Source organism: Rutidosis leptorrhynchoides, chromosome 10 (assembly GCF_046630445.1).
Source record: "Rutidosis leptorrhynchoides isolate AG116_Rl617_1_P2 chromosome 10, CSIRO_AGI_Rlap_v1, whole genome shotgun sequence".
NCBI lineage: Eukaryota > Viridiplantae > Streptophyta > Magnoliopsida > Asterales > Asteraceae > Rutidosis > Rutidosis leptorrhynchoides.
In genome coordinates this window covers 55,323,465-55,339,860 of record NC_092342.1, presented here as the reverse complement: position 1 = coordinate 55,339,860, position 16,396 = coordinate 55,323,465, and the positions used below count along the sequence as shown (strand labels likewise).

General features: G+C 32.6%; 1 protein-coding gene across 3 annotated transcripts; it reads left to right on the top strand.

Annotated features, from left to right (window-relative positions):
- The first annotated feature begins 9,996 nt into the window (after window positions 1-9,996).
- Window positions 9,997-15,231, top strand: LOC139873668 (inositol-tetrakisphosphate 1-kinase 3-like). 3 transcript variants are annotated; one of them, XM_071861611.1, is made up of 10 exons: window positions 9,997-10,448; window positions 11,653-11,734; window positions 11,905-11,937; window positions 12,268-12,388; window positions 12,485-12,577; window positions 13,175-13,282; window positions 13,377-13,553; window positions 14,094-14,149; window positions 14,636-14,720; window positions 14,819-15,231. In XM_071861611.1, the coding sequence occupies exons 1-10, from the start codon at window positions 10,240-10,242 to the stop codon at window positions 14,914-14,916; spliced, it is 1,062 nt and encodes a 353-aa protein (XP_071717712.1). In that variant the 5' UTR covers window positions 9,997-10,239; the 3' UTR covers window positions 14,917-15,231. The 3 variants fall into 3 exon arrangements, with proteins under 3 accessions (XP_071717712.1, XP_071717711.1, XP_071717713.1); XM_071861610.1 differs by having other exon boundaries at window positions 12,476-12,577; XM_071861612.1 differs by having other exon boundaries at window positions 10,242-10,448; window positions 11,653-11,789; window positions 12,476-12,577.
- Window positions 15,232-16,396: the final 1,165 nt, after the last annotated feature.

Here is a 16,396-nt window from a genome sequence, read left to right as displayed (position 1 = left end):
ACCATCCGTCACATGTGGCTGACAAAAAGTGAAACCTTACGGAATGCACTTTCCACATGTCACAACGAAATCGTGGTCGACGAAAAGTGAATCCTCACGGATAACATTTACCACTTATCACAACTCAAACGTGGTCGACAAAAAGCGAATCCTCACGGATAGCGCTCCCAACACAAACATGGTCGCCGAAAAGTGAATCTTTACGGATATCACTTACCATATTGCATCAAGTGGCCGACGAAGAGTGAATCCTCATGCCCGGATATCACTCGCCACATTACCCACAACTAACCAAATTATATACACGTACATATAACTATTTCACTCACCTTGATTACCAGATCAATGAAATAAAAGCTCGAACTTCCGCAACTTTAACAATGTAATTTACCTATTACATTTTACATACATACAGTCAAGCTAAATTCACACTAGCTTAACCAAATTCCCACAAGTGCAATTTCAACCCATTTTGCACTTAACTATCATGACTAGGTCGAATTCATGACCCATATACACTTAATCACTAATAGCTAGTGATTAAGCTTCAACCTCACCATTTAGACAGAGATTAAGTACTTAAAGTACCAAAGTACACAAAAACCCATTTTCAAAGTCAAGACTCAAGATTAAGTTTGCAACTACTTGATACAACACCACTATCACCATGTCACAAGTTTCCAGTGATTAATCAAACACATGTAAGACTTAAATCTCACAAATTCATCGACCAAACCCTAGGTTAAAATCTTAGGGTTTACACACCCAATTACACCCCAAGAACCCTAATTTGACAAGAAATTAGGTTTTAGACTTTACACCAATGCAAAACCCTAACCCAACTCGAAATCAATCAATAAAATTTGGATTGAGACCTACCACAAGTGTAGAACAAGGCTAGAGATCAGCTACACAAGTTTGGAGCTTCAATTTGGGTTCACAAAGTCACCTACTTCACAAGAATCAAGCTTTCTTACTCTAGCTCTTTCTCTCACTAAGTGTGTGTGTGTTTGAAAGGAGTTGGAAGTGATGAGAGATGAGTTTCTGCTCAGTTTTTAGTCTCAAACATGTACATGCAATTTTAAAAAAATGGTCATGAACTAATTTTATTTACAAACAAGTCCCCCTGACCTGTCGGCACATTTGCGCGGCGCGCAAAATAGCTGCTCGACGCACAAATTTCCGTACAAGCAGGGCATAGGCTTACATTATTTTGCGAACTTATTCTGATAATATTAGTTACGTAAACATGTGTAGTCATTTTATACATAAATATCGTCTGATACTAAACACGTACAAACACGTACAGAGTACCAAGCAGCGCCAATCCAAATGCAATCGACGCAACACGCGGTCTGAAATCTATCTAGTTTATGTCGAAAATGTATGCAGGCATTGCTTTTATTCATTTACACCTTCATATATGTTTCCGTTTCTCATCAAGATTGGTATCTCCAAGTGCATCTGCATGTGCCTCAAATATTGTTGTAGGGATTATATTGTTTGTTATCTATGTATAAGCTTAAAGTGTCAATGATTATGTACTTACACTTCTATTGACTGATGATAGTATTCATAATTTGAATTATCGTAGTAACTTAACGGTGGTTGCCTTTAACTAAAGTCTACCTGTAAAGTAACAAACAACGTATTTGTTCAGGGTGGCGATATCGGGAATATTCTGATGAAGATTATGAAAAATTCAGCCCATAATCCGCACAAAGTTCAAAAAACAAAAAAATGGATATAGTGATATCAACAGGCCTGTTGTTACATATAAAAATCATCATTTCATTTGTAAACTGCAATATTATACACCTCTATAGTAAGCAATCGACATTAAGTTACAATGTAATACATTTTTTGCAGGCCATTGTCAATCCTTTTTTCCTCTAATTCAAACGCAGGTTTCAAGATCTTTAGAAATTTTTATAAAATAAACCCACGATTTAAATTAATCAGTATTAGTATAGTGAAAAGATCTAATATGTATGTGGAATTGTGTGTGCGTGAGTGAGTGAAGACACATGGATCGTTGATTAAAAATGGTCACATGGTAAGCTTATAGTTTACCACCAAACCATCTTAATGATCAAAGGAAAGCAAATATAATAAGTGAATCTAACGGGTCAAAATACATCAAGTATGTATCAGGAAATTACTCTCAAACTGTTTTTAAGTAATCATTATGGATTAAGATAAAAACAATATTCAACATTATCATTACATACACAAAAGTTAGAGATGCGGAGTAGATAAACATTACTTAAGATGCTTTAAGTTTTGGAAGACGAGGGGCACCAAAAAGACTGGAAATGCATTACGAACCATCTGAACCTCAACCTCTTAGCCTGAACCTCAACCTCTTAGCCTAACAGATTATGGTATATATATATATATATATATATATATATATATATATATATATATATATATATACATATATTATTGGTTGAATGTTGGTTAATGGACTAACTGACAAAGTTAAGTATGATGCTTTGCTTAACTAAAGAATATGTTTTGATGATGACACATACATATGCATAAGTGATGATCGACATCTTAATATAAAACACGCAAGTTTTCAAATCCATAATTGATCTTGCAAATGACCAAGTCAAACAAAACTTATAGAATGAAAATAAAGATCATTTAAGTACACGGTCAAAGTACGATCGACCGTATACTTAGCCGTAGAAGCCCAGACTGAATCTGCAACGCAGTTTTGTGAAAACAAGTTGCACGGTCGCCACCACGGTCAACCGTAGTATGATCGCAGAATTCTCTGTCACCATTTTGATCAATTTTAGTTTGACCATATCTCGACATCTATAATTCATGAAACCTTTCTCAACACGCTTAGAATAGATGCCCCCTCCATGCTCAATTGAGTTTTGGTCATAAAAACACTAATCTTGGTTAATTACGCTTAATTACATAAGTGTTAATCAATAACTTGTGATCTTAAAACTTGTCTAGACATTCTTAGGATGATCACCAAGTACCAACACACATAAGCTAATGTCACTAGAACACTAATTACAATTAAAGATTACTTAGTGAAAAATTAAGGCTAAATGAAGAACAATATCTTTAAGTATAACTAGTAAAGACTTGTAATCCTAAAATACACTTAGATACATTTAGGTTGGTCACCAAGTCCCAACTAGAGATTGTTCTTCCCTTGTGCATGTGTTGGACATTAATGTGTGCTTACACATTAATCATGCAATATATTATATTGTAAATAAGCTTGCTAAAGCTTAAATCATAGTGTTGTGCAAATATCCATATGATTGATTTTAGAATGACTATCTCTTGCTATGTGTGAGTATTACTTGCTACTTGCTAATATGTTTAATACTCATTAATTTGTCAACTTGATTAACATGCTTGCTATGTGTTATTAACTAGAATACTAGGATTCAAGTAACTAGTTTACTTTAATGAATTAAGTGTAAAATGGTTCACAAAAGAATAATGGTCAATAATTTATTTGGTCTTGTCTAAGTAACACATTGTGTAACATATCCAAGTATGACTTAACATTGATGTCTTTACACACTTAATGTTTGATTTAGAAAGACATCATCCAATTAATCTATACTTAGTCTTAAAATGAATATGACCTGTGATTAACTGAAACTAGGAAGTTAATGACATGTTGACTAGTCTTTAGGATTGAACCAATGCATTAATGAACCTAACTAAGTCTTGACCAAACTGAGATTACCCAAAATGTCAATCAAGACACTTCTCCAAGAATGTTGGGTTTAACAAATTTGGAGTGTTATATCATTTTCACTCAATAAGATCAAATCTCACACACTTAATGCATATAGTACTTGTATAGGGTATTGGGTTTATTTTGCAGGTGCTAGATGGAGTAAAGATTCCAAAATGTGGTGTTCAAATCTGAGTTAAACGACTATACAACGGATACATATTTTGGACTGGGGTACGCACGGTCGAACCACGGTCGACCGTGCCTGTGACCGTGTGACAACGGCTAGTTTTTGAATCTCACTATAAATAGCAAGCATTGAAGAGCATTTGAAGCTGACCCTTTTGCATATTTCAAAGACTTATTTCTAAAGATCACAAGGGCTTTAATTACTACTCAAATGTGATCAAGCAAGAGAAGATTCTATGATCTTATAGATATAGAATTTGGTTGTTGTAAACTTAATAATCAAAATTGTTTATCTTGTGAGTTTACTTAGTGTGATGTATGTCCTAGTATTGTCTTAGGATCATCATTGCAAATTGTATGAGTCTTGTAACTTCAATTAGTAGAAGCATAGACTAGCTTAGTGATCTACTTCCTTAAAAGGACTTAGGAAGTTGATTAATCTTATTTGAAGATTAATACTTGTCCAAGTTGAAGACAAGTTGAGCTAGGTTGGAGTTGGTCTTTCAAAGGGATAGAAAGATTAGGTTTGTTGTCTACCAAAGAAGTTGAAGACTTGTAAATAGGATCTCCATCGGGTTTGGAGAAAAGTGCTTAGTGAAGCAAGAAATCCCGATTAGTGTAATCGGGGAATGGATTAAGGTGGATTAGTTAACATCCACCCAAACCACTATAAATCCTTGTGTCTATGTTCTTTACATTACTTTGCTTATCATTTTGAACATATACACCACACAAATCAAGTTTGAGTTGAATTGATTTATCATAGTTAATCAAATTTGGTGATCAATAGAAAAAGTGTAAAAAACGTATTAAGTAACTATTCACCCCCCTCTAGTTACTTACATATATATCTGAATATATACAACATAATAATGACAACACTGTCAAATTATCAGACTTGGGTTTAGTGCACATTAATCGGTAAATTTCAAAACTTTCCACAATAATAAAGACGCAAGGCTAGACTATGAATAGCGGTTCCAAATAAATTGAAATAATAATGAAACTCACAAAATTAGACATCGAATATGGCAATGATAACAAAATAATCTCAGACAAATTCCATCGATCAACCTATACAAAACATACTAACCTTGAAAATATTGATTTAAAAAGGCAAAAGAGGATTAAATCAAAACATTATAACAGTAAATTACCTTGGCAACGCGAAGAGTAAGGATTTCTTGAATTGCAATAGATAATAGATCCAAACTTAAAGTGGCGGAAATCAGTGTGACAATAACTACAATCATTGCAAACCCTAATTTTTTGTGAATGTTTATAAGCTACACTGAAGCATGGCACAATCATCAAACTAAAGCATAGCCCACCGCCAAAAATCACCAGTGAATCAGTAACTTTTGTTAGTCCGAATTCAGGGAGTACAAGCATCACACATCGCCAAAATCGCTAGGCTTACGAATGAAATGTCCCGTTCATATTGATTATAAATGTTCCATATTAATTAATTTCGTTGCGAGGTTTTGACCTCTATATATGAGACGTTTTTCAAAGACTGCATTCATTTTTAAAACAACCATAACCTTTATTTTATCAATAAAGGTTTTAAAAACATTACGTAGATTATCAAATAATGATAATCTAAAATATACTGTTTACACACGACCATTACATAATGGTTTACAATAGAAATATATTACATCGACATATGTTTCTTGAATGCAGTTTTTACACAATATCATACAAACATGGACTCCAAATCTTATCCTTATTTTAGTATGCAATAGCGGAAGCTCTTAGTATTCACCTGAGAATAAACATGCTTTAAACGTCAACAAAAATGTTGGTGAGTTATAGGTTTAACCTATATATATCAAATCGTAACAATAGACCACAAGATTTCATATTTCAATACACATCCCATACATAGAGATAAAAATCATTCATATGGTGAACACCTGGTAACCGACATTAACAAGATGCATATATAAGAATATCCCCATCATTCCGGGACACCCTTCGGATATGATATAAATTTCTAAGTACTAAAGCATCCGGTACTTTGGATGGGGTTTGTTAGGCCCAATAGATCTATCTTTAGGATTCGCGTCAATTAGGGTGTCTGTTCCCTAATTCTTAGATTACCAGACTTAATAAAAAGGGGCATATTCGATTTCGATAATTCAACCATAGAATGTAGTTTCACGTACTTGTGTCTATTTTGTAAATCATTTATAAAACCTGCATGTATTCTCATCCCAAAAATATTAGATTTTAAAAGTGGGACTATAACTCACTTTCACAGATATTTCCTTCCTCGGAAATAAGACTTGGCCACGGATCGATTCACGAACCTATACAAATATGTACATATATATCAAAGTATGATCAAAATATAATTACAATCATTTTTATTATGTTTTACAGATTTGAGTGTATTAAGTCAGTTGTCCTCGTTAGTAACCTACAACTAGTTGTCCACAGTTAGATGTACAGAAATAAATCGATATATATATTATCTTGAATCAATCCACGACCCAGTGTATACACGTCTCAGGCTAAATCACAACTCAAAGTATATATATTTTTGAAATCAACCTCAACCCTGTATAGCTAACTCCAACATTACTGCATATAGAGTGTCTATGGTTGTTCCAAATAATATATATACATGGGTCGATATGATATGTCAAAACATTTGCATACGTGTCTATGGTATCCCAAGATTACATAATATATTAGAATACATGTATAATACAATATAAGTTAGCTAGGATATGATTTGTATAGATTTGTTAAACATTTCCCGTAGCTAAAAAGATCAAAAATATACAATCTTGTTTTACCCATAACTTCTTCATTTTAAATCTGTTTTGAGTGAATCAAATTGCTATGGTTTCATATTGAACTCTAATTTAAGAATCCAAACAGAAAAAGTATAGGTTTATAGTCGGAAATTTAAGTTACATGTCAATTATTAAAGAGGTAGTCATTTCCGTCGAAAGAACGACATCTTGATGACCATTTTGAAAAACATACTTTCACTTTGAGTTTAACCAAGATTTTTGGATATAGTTTCATGTTCATATGAAAAATCATTTTCCCAGAAGAAAAAAATTTTAAATCAAAGTTTATCATAGTTTTTAATTAACTAACCCAAAACAGCCGCGGTGTTACTACGACGACGTATATTCAGTTTTACGGTGTTTTTCGTGTTTCCAGGTTTTAAAATCATTAAGTTAGCATATCATATAGATATAGAACATGTGTTTAGTTGATTTTAAAAGTCAAGTTAGAAGGATTAACTTTTGTTTGCGAACAAGTTTAGAATTAACTATACTATGTTCTAGTGATTACAAGTTTAAACCTTCGAATAAGATAGCTTTATATGTATGAATCGAATGATGTTATGAACATCATTACTACCTCAAGTTTTCTGGATAAAACTACTGGAAATGAGAAAAATGGATCTAGCTTCAAAGGATCCTTGGATGGCTTGAAAGTTCTTGAAGCAGAATCATGACACGAAAACAGTTCAAATAAGATTTTCACTCGAAATAAGATTGTTATAGTTGTAGAAATTGAATCAAAGTTTGAATATGAATATTACCTTGAATTAGAAAGATAACCTACTGTAAATAACAAAGGTTCCTTGATCTTAGATGATTACTTGGAATGGATTAGAAAGCTTGGAAGTAGACTTGCAAACTTGGAAGTATTCTTGATTTTTATGAAACTATACTTATGGAATTTATGAAGAACACTTAGAACTTGAAGATGGAACTTGAGAGAGATCAATTAGATGAAGAAAATTGAAGAATAAAAGTGTTTGTAGGTGTTTTTGGTCGTTGGTATATGGATTAGATATAAAGGATATGTAATTTTGTTTTCATGTAAATAAGTCATGAATGATTGCTAATATTTTTGTAATTTTATGAGATATTCCATGCTAGTTGCCAAATGATGGTTCCCACATGTGTTAGGTGACTCACATGGGCTGCTAAGAGGTGATCATTGGAGTGCATATACCAATAGTACATACATCTAAAAGCTGTGTATTGTACGAGTACGAATACGGGTGCATACGAGTAGAATTGTTGATGAAACTGAACGAGGATGTAATTGTAAGCATTTTTGTTAAGTAGAAGTACTTTGATATGTGTCTTGAAGTCTTTCAAAAGTGTAAGAATACATATCAAAACACAACATGTATATACATTCTAATGGAGTCGTTAAGTCTTCGTTAGTCGTTACATGTAAGTGTTGTTTTGAAACCTTTAAGTTAACGATCTCAATTAATGTTGTTAACCCAATGTTTATTATATCAAATGAGATGTTAAATTATTATATTATCATGATATTATGATGTATGAATATCTCTTAATATGATATATACATTAAAATATCGTTACAACGATAATCGTTACATATAAGTCTCGCTTCGTAATTCTTGAGTTAGTAGTCTTGTTTTTACATATGTAGTTCATTGTTAACACACTTAATGATATATTTAAATATCATTTTATCATGTTAAATATAGTGTATCAATATCTTAATATGATACATATATATTTAGTAGACGTTATCATAACGATAATCGTTATATATATCATTTCGAGTTTCTTAACTTAGTAATCTCATTTCTTATGTATATCACACATTGTTAATATACTTAGTGAGATACTTACTCATCATAATCTCATGTCAACCATATATATATATGTCTATATATACCACAACATGTAGTTTTTACAATTTTGTAACGTTCGTGAATCGCCGTCAACTTGGGTGATCAATTGTCTATATGAAACTTATTTCATTTAATCAAGTCTTAACAAGTTTGATTGCTTAACACATTGGAAACATTTAGTCCTGTAAATATCAATCTCAATTAATATATATAAACATGGAAAAGTTCGGGTCACTACAACGAACCCTAACATTTTTATCGAATTTGAAAAAGAAAGAGGCATAAGAACAGAAGCATCGCACATCGCCAAAATCGCCAGACGTACAAACCCTATTTTTCTGCTCTTTATCGGCTTTGACATAGAAAGAGGCGTAAGTGGAGAAACAAAACCGTAATAAGCGACCTTCAAAGGTGCGTTTGGATGACAAACAATCAGGTAGGTGAGGTGGTAGGGACAAATTTGAAGAGGTAACCAATGACGAGTGTAAGCGGTGGAGATGAAACCCACCAGTAAAACCTGCCGGGTAAATAAGTGAAACCTTAAAAGAACATACATATGAGGTTGAGAGTAGATGTAGAATGATCAAAGTAGCCTCAAAAATGATGTGAAAAGACAATCAAGGACAATGGCAACAGTAACCATAGAGGGATAACAGTACTACTATATGGTGATTTGTGTGTATAGATTAGATTAGATAATAGATAATAACTAGTTTTCGAACCCTCGCTTCGCGCTGGGGGTTCGATTTTTAATGTATTTTATTGTGTTTAGTTACGTAGCCTGCGAGTGAAAAATCAACATATACGAATAGTACCCTAAATATTTAGCGTTTTTTTAAAAGTGTCCGTTTTGCATATAGTTAGTGACATTGTGTTCATAAAATTATTTCGAGTTTAAGGATGGTGTCGGAAAAATTTAACTCGTTGCGAGCGAGAAGATATGACCTGTTGAATATTTGAGTGGAGTTTACTTAAGATATTTTATGAAAATTTTGATTTGACGCTTTAACCCCCTGTGTTGGGGGTCGATTTTAATTTTTGAACAAAGTGTGGGGGCTTGTGTGGTGTTACTTGAAAGAAAGAAGGGAAAAGGGAAAAAAAAAAGGAGAAGACGAAAATACCCCTGATACTATTTATAAGTTTTGTCTAATACTCCGTAGTTAATATTCATAAGTTTTGTCTAATAATTAATATGGTAATGGTAATATTACAATAACAAAATCAATAAAGAGAAAAATTGCTTTTTTTTTTTTTTTTTTTTATTACGTCCATTTTAAACCTGAGCCTATCAAATGGAACCAGGAGCTAGCAAGTGGCAAACAGAACCTTCTCCAAACTCTTGGGTCCTTTGTATGTATCTACTCCATATCTGCACATATTCTACATCTATTTCTATAACATCCTATATATATATCCACCATAACCACACACACACACACACACACACACACTTTTCACTCCTAATTCTATCTTTCCCCCTTTCATCCGCAAATTTTGTCGCTAAATTACCCCCGATTTTTCATCATACGTTTCACCTCAAATCCATTATAAATCACAAAATTAACAATCAAGATCCGTTTTTGGTTCAATTTCGAGCAAAACCCACCTTTCGTTTTCATCAATTTGAGTAAAATTTAAAAAAAATTGAAACTTTTGACGGTGAATTTGTGAAACAATGAGGTTGATGCACGAGATTGGGTATGAAATTGAAGATGATGAAGGATTAGAAGAAAGGGAAATGATTGAATCAAGCAGTAGTAATTGTGGCTCAACTGTTGAATTAGGGTTTCATGACAAATCAATGAAAGTTGTTGTTGTTGGTTATGCTCTTACATCTAAAAAAATTAAAAGCTTTTTGCAACCAAAACTTGAAGGCTTGGCTAGGTAATTTGTTAATTTATTTCTCCAGTTTTTACATTAATTATTAATTTAATTAATCAAATTATACAAGGCCTGAAGTAATTGTATTAGAAGATTCATTTGTGTTCTGTTAAAAGATTTTTTGATTTGAATATTTATATGTTGTTTTGACTTTTGGGAAAAGAATTAAATTTTTAAAATTTTTTACAGATTTTTGGATTAGGTGATATGATTCTTAATGATCTATTGAATCTCATTTACAAATTAGAAAATCAGATTTAAGGGTTTGAATGGTCATAGTGTGTGCATGTTATATGATATGGTTAGATGCATGAAATAATATCTGTATTCTGTTAATAAATTGGATGTGTATATCTTTTTGGGTGTCCTACTATTGTATTGGTCAACTAATTTGTTATAAAGTATGCTCAGCTCCAATTTTGTTATTTGTTGATATATTTGTGTACATTTTGTAAATTTCTTAAATTTTACATAAGTTACTTGAACATATGTTGTAAAAAACCCGATTACTCGCCGATTAATCTTCGATTACTCACTTCTTTTAAGAGCAATCCATTCCGAATTTTCATAATCCGTTTAATTAATCGGTCAACGTCAATTGATGAGTCAAATTCGAATTTGGTAATCAAAGTCAATATTTTAACATGAATCTAAACTAGAACTTAAGAGGTTTTGAACAAAATGAACAATTTTAGACAATTATATCATGTTTATGGTTTTCTTCTATATTTACACATAATTTTTGAAATTTAATATTTAAATGTAAAAGTACAATCCGATGAATCCCCGAATTGCCGATTACTCCTTCCAAAGTCCCGACCGATTAATCTCCGAATAGCGAATTTTGCAACCTTATAGGATTGCAATAGTCATAAGGCGTGTGACTGTATGCATCCAGTGAGTAGTAGGAAAATCTGTATCGATGATTTCTCTTGTATAGGTAGTTTAATTATATGCTTTAGTTGAGTATCATTATGCGAATGTTTATTTCAGCGTTTTATGATTAAGAATTTTTAAGTTGTTACTTGAGTTGAAATGTTCTTGTTGGGTGGCTTTTGGTGAAGTGATTAAAATTGACGAATAATTATCGAGTCAATGCTTTAAGGATAGTATGTTTTTGTGTTTTTATTGCGTGTTATAAAACATAATCATTTTGAAATATTAAAATAAATATATGATCTGATTCGGTTTTATTGAGTTCATCCAGGAATAAGGGAATATTTTTCGTTGCTATCGATCAAACGAGGCCCCTTTCAGATCAAGGTCCATTTGACATTGTGCTGCATAAGGTCAGTGAAGGCCTATTCTTCCATATTGGTCTCAATACATATGTCAACCACCATGGTGAACTTTTCATACTATTTTTATATCCTTTTTTATACATCTGACACATACATGTCAGGTTTTTATACTGTTTGATAATGCTCATATTTTTTTTATTTAATTCGTTATTTTCCAGATGACCGGGAAGGAATGGCAGCAAATTCTTGAGGTTGGTTCTTGTTCACTCATGATAATGCTGATTCTAAAGCTTTGTCTTTTTATCTTAGTGATTAATTATTCACTCTGTCCCAAAATAATTGTCGAGTTGAAAAAAAAAACAATATATATCATTAAACTTCACAATTTACCCAAATTTTCATCACTCTCAATCACTCATGTTTTTAATAAATTCAGTCAAACTTACTTGAAAGATAAGGGCAAAACTAACATTTATCATATCGATGTTATCGAACCAAAATTCCTGCCAGTCTTTTAATTTATAATAAATACACATATTGGTTATATTAGATGGACTAATACGATATCTCGGTTTTTGAAGGATTATAGGCTGACACATCCAGAAGTAACAGTGCTTGATCCTCCAGATGCTATACAACATGTTTACAATAGACAATCGATGCTTCAGGATGTAGCTGATCTCGATTTTTCTGATTTAAACGGTAAAATATATATATGCATGAAGATTTTCGTCATAATCAGTATACCGATTCACATTTATTTACATTACGGTTCTCAAGTGTTGGTAGATTATGCAGGTACAGTCGGTGTCCCGAAACAATTGGTGATAGAAAAAGATCCGTTGTCTATCTCTGACGCTGTTAAGAAGGCAGGATTATCACTTCCTCTTGGTATGTTACCATCTTTTAGCTTAACACTTCGAAAAAGCATTAGAAGAGCTCTATATATTTTTATCAATCATTTTGATTTATCCGTTACATAATTTTTTGCTTTAAAGTTCTTGAATAATTTTTTTCTTTTTGTTCAAATGTGTACATCTTTTTATTCTATGTCACAAAAGCCATTGTTTGCAAAGATTATCGATTTACCCCACTATAATTTTTTTTTCTTTTTTTTTTCCGTTTATGCCATTGAAGAATCTTCTATTTGTTAGGTAGTAGAAGATTTTTCCTATAACTAATTTTTTTTCTACAGCTTCTAAATTTACAATGTCCGTTTTTGTGGCATTTCACTTACATTCATTCAAGTGTACATCTTTAGCGACAAAAAAATAATATGTAGCCATTAAGTCGACTGTTTTGTCAAACTATGTAGGACGTTTCATACATTTTCCTTTATAATAGATGAAAATGGTATTCAAGATGCGTGTAACTATTGTAGGAATTGATACCGTCATAGTCTAAATATATGAAATCCAATTTCGTTGAATATTTATTTTCGCGATTGCCGTTTCTTTTTGCGTAATTTAGTTTGTACATTTGTGTCAGTTGCAAAGCCTTTGGTGGCAAAATCACACGAGTTATCGCTTGCTTATGATGAGTATTCTCTTCAAAAGCTTGATCCTCCTCTCGTCCTTCAAGAGTTTGTTAACCATGGTATGTATTTGCGATCAATATTACTCACATTTTGTTTTTTGTAAGCTTATGGACGTTGAAAATTTACGTTTATTATTGATGTGTTTGTTTTTAGGAGGCGTTTTATTCAAAGTTTACATTGTTGGTGATGCAATTAAGGTCGTGAGGCGTTTCTCGTTACCCGATGTTAGCAAACGTGAACTATCAAGAAGTGCTGGTGTATTTCGTTTCCCAAGAGTTTCGTCTGCTGCACAATCAGCAGATGATGCGGATTTAGACCCCTGTATCGCTGGTAAGTTTCTTGAAATGTTAAAAATAGGTATGAGCGAAAATCACGAAAAAACCGAAACCAAAACCGGATCAATAGGGATTCGGTTTCGTTACCATTTGGTTCGGTTAAGGTAAACCGAATATGGATACGGAATTATGAACGTGTTTGACTTTTTGATATGGTTCACATATACAAGTGAATTTTTTCGGGATTTTATGATCCTTGTTTATGTTCGAGCACAAGTATTAACGAACGCAAACTGTTTTAGTATTCTTTTGTATACTTTACGAAGTAGATGAAAGTTTCAGGTATCAGTTAACGAAAGTCAGTTTTTGGTTCCATAGGATATAATACCGAAAAACCGTTACCAAAACTGAAACCGGTAATGCTTTCGTAAATCCGTTTGGTATTCGATTATTTAATATGTACATTTTCGGTTTCGGGATTTTCACTACGGTACGGGATTGGTACTGATATCCATCTCATCCCTAGTTACAAACACATCAATTACATGTGAGCAAATACATGAAAATCTGATATGGTTTGGGTGTTTTGTTGTAGAGCTTCCTCCTCGAGCCTTACTTGAACGACTTGCTAGAGAACTTCGTCGCCGACTGGTATATTCCACAAGTTCCCTTCCGTCTCAAAATATACTCCGTATAATATATAAAGATATTATTTTGCAAAATACCATACTTTGCCATTTTTACCAATAGTAAGAGTGCATATTGACAATTTATAGATGGTATAATACTTGATGGTTTACTAACCTTAGCAACCATAAAATAAATTGATATGATTTGTAAAAGAATGCTGTTAAAGTATGAAAGTATATTACTCCCCCGTCCCATATTTGTTGTCCTCTGACAAATATCACAAATATCACACAGTTTAAAAAAAAGTGACAAAAAAGTGACCGAGTTTAAAAAAGTGACTGTACTTTTTGTTAACTTTCCTGTTTTATTTTAATTTGATACAACCCAAAAAGGAATAGTGGAAAGTTAATATTGGACTGAGAGAGTAGTATATTGCATGAATATCACAATTATCCCTAATAGGTCTTGTTTATCTCTTGTTGGCCATTTATACGTTGATTGGTGCAGGGACTTCATTTATTCAATTTGGATATGATTCGTGAGCATGGAACTAAAGATCGGTTTTATGTCATTGACATAAACTACTTTCCCGGTAATTCATGTTTAAAGGGTCCACGCTCATGCCTTTATTAATCTACATATCACCATATATACAAATTTATAAAACTTCGTTGGATGTTACATGTGCAGGGTACGGTAAAATGCCAGAATACGAGCATATTTTTACAGACTTCCTTTTGAATTTGGCTAAAAGCAAGTACAAGAAACGCTCTGCTAGTTTACCTTAAAAAGACTCCAGATTTCAATAAAAGACCCGGTCACCAACAAGATTCTTGAATTGGTTAGGGCCCACCGTGCCACTGCTCGTGGTGGCCAAAGCATACGCAGCGAGTTGTGATATTCACCTGGTTTTGTTTCTGTTGCAGCAGAAAAAAGACAAGGCTTCGAGCTCCTTCGTCTTTTTAATGTAAGCCAATGTTAAGCAGCAGTTCACATGGGTTGTAGATATTTTGTTTTATCTGAATCGGTTCATGGTTAGCCCCTGTGTACCTAGACACCATATATACATTCTTACTGCAAGATCAGTTTCGTTTTATCACATATACTTTATCGCACATCGCTTTAAGTTCTTGACCTCAATTTTCTGTTGACACTACTTAATTATTGGCTGTGATGAAGCAAAATTTTTATGATTAAAATGCAGAAATTAATAGTTGAATGTGAAGTTCCCACATTTTACATTTCCAACTAATGGGCTTGTAATTAGAGATGTAATCTTTTCTTGTATTTGGGTCCTTTTTGGGTCCTGCAATTGGGACTTGAATTGCTTGACATTGGTGGTCTTAATCCTATCCTTTCTTTCCTCAATTCCATTATCAAATAATACCCATCTTCATACTCAGCTATCTACATTAACACACACATTAACTTTGCACAAGCTTCTTGTAATCCTTTATTAATACTTATTTTACCCTCACTTCTAAATATGCGTTAATATCTAAATTCTACGCATTTGCCACGATATCTAAAATTTTCACTTACGCTGTGTTCTCGAGATTTTTTTTAGTGGAAAGGAATGTGATGGAAAGGGGAAGAGATAAAATAGATGGAAATGATTCTACTATAAAATAGTTTATATGTATTCTCGAGTTTAAAGGAAAGTAAAAGAAATGAAACTAGTTAAAATAAATAATTTTACATTCATACCCTTTCAATGATTTATTATTTGGTGTAAAACTAATGTTTAAAGATTACGAACGTGAATGAGTTATTAGACCATGTACAAAATCACATGAAATATTACATGAAAATAAACATGAAGAAAATACAATTACTCTATTATTTTTGCTATTCATCTGATCTACGAAGTACTACATTATGTATGCAATCCTTTTTGAAGAAGATTATTCTATTATTTTTGCTATTCATCTGATCTACGGAGTAATGTTTGACCAATATCGCATCGCTGTTGCAATCCTTTGAATAAGATTTCAACGGAGTTTACATTAGATACAGAGTAATAGAGTTACAAGGGTAGAAGGGTCATTATATAGATGCTAGAAATTTTTTCCACTCAACTCTGTCCAAAATTGGACGGATAAATACTTATAAAAGACCTATGTACTTTCAGCTTATGCCCACTCCTCTCCATTCCTTTCTTCTATATAAAAAAAAAACTCAAGAATTGTTGATTAATGTCCTATCCATTGAAACCCTTTCATTTCCATTAGAAAAAAAAAAAAACTCGAGAATGCAGCCTTAGATAAA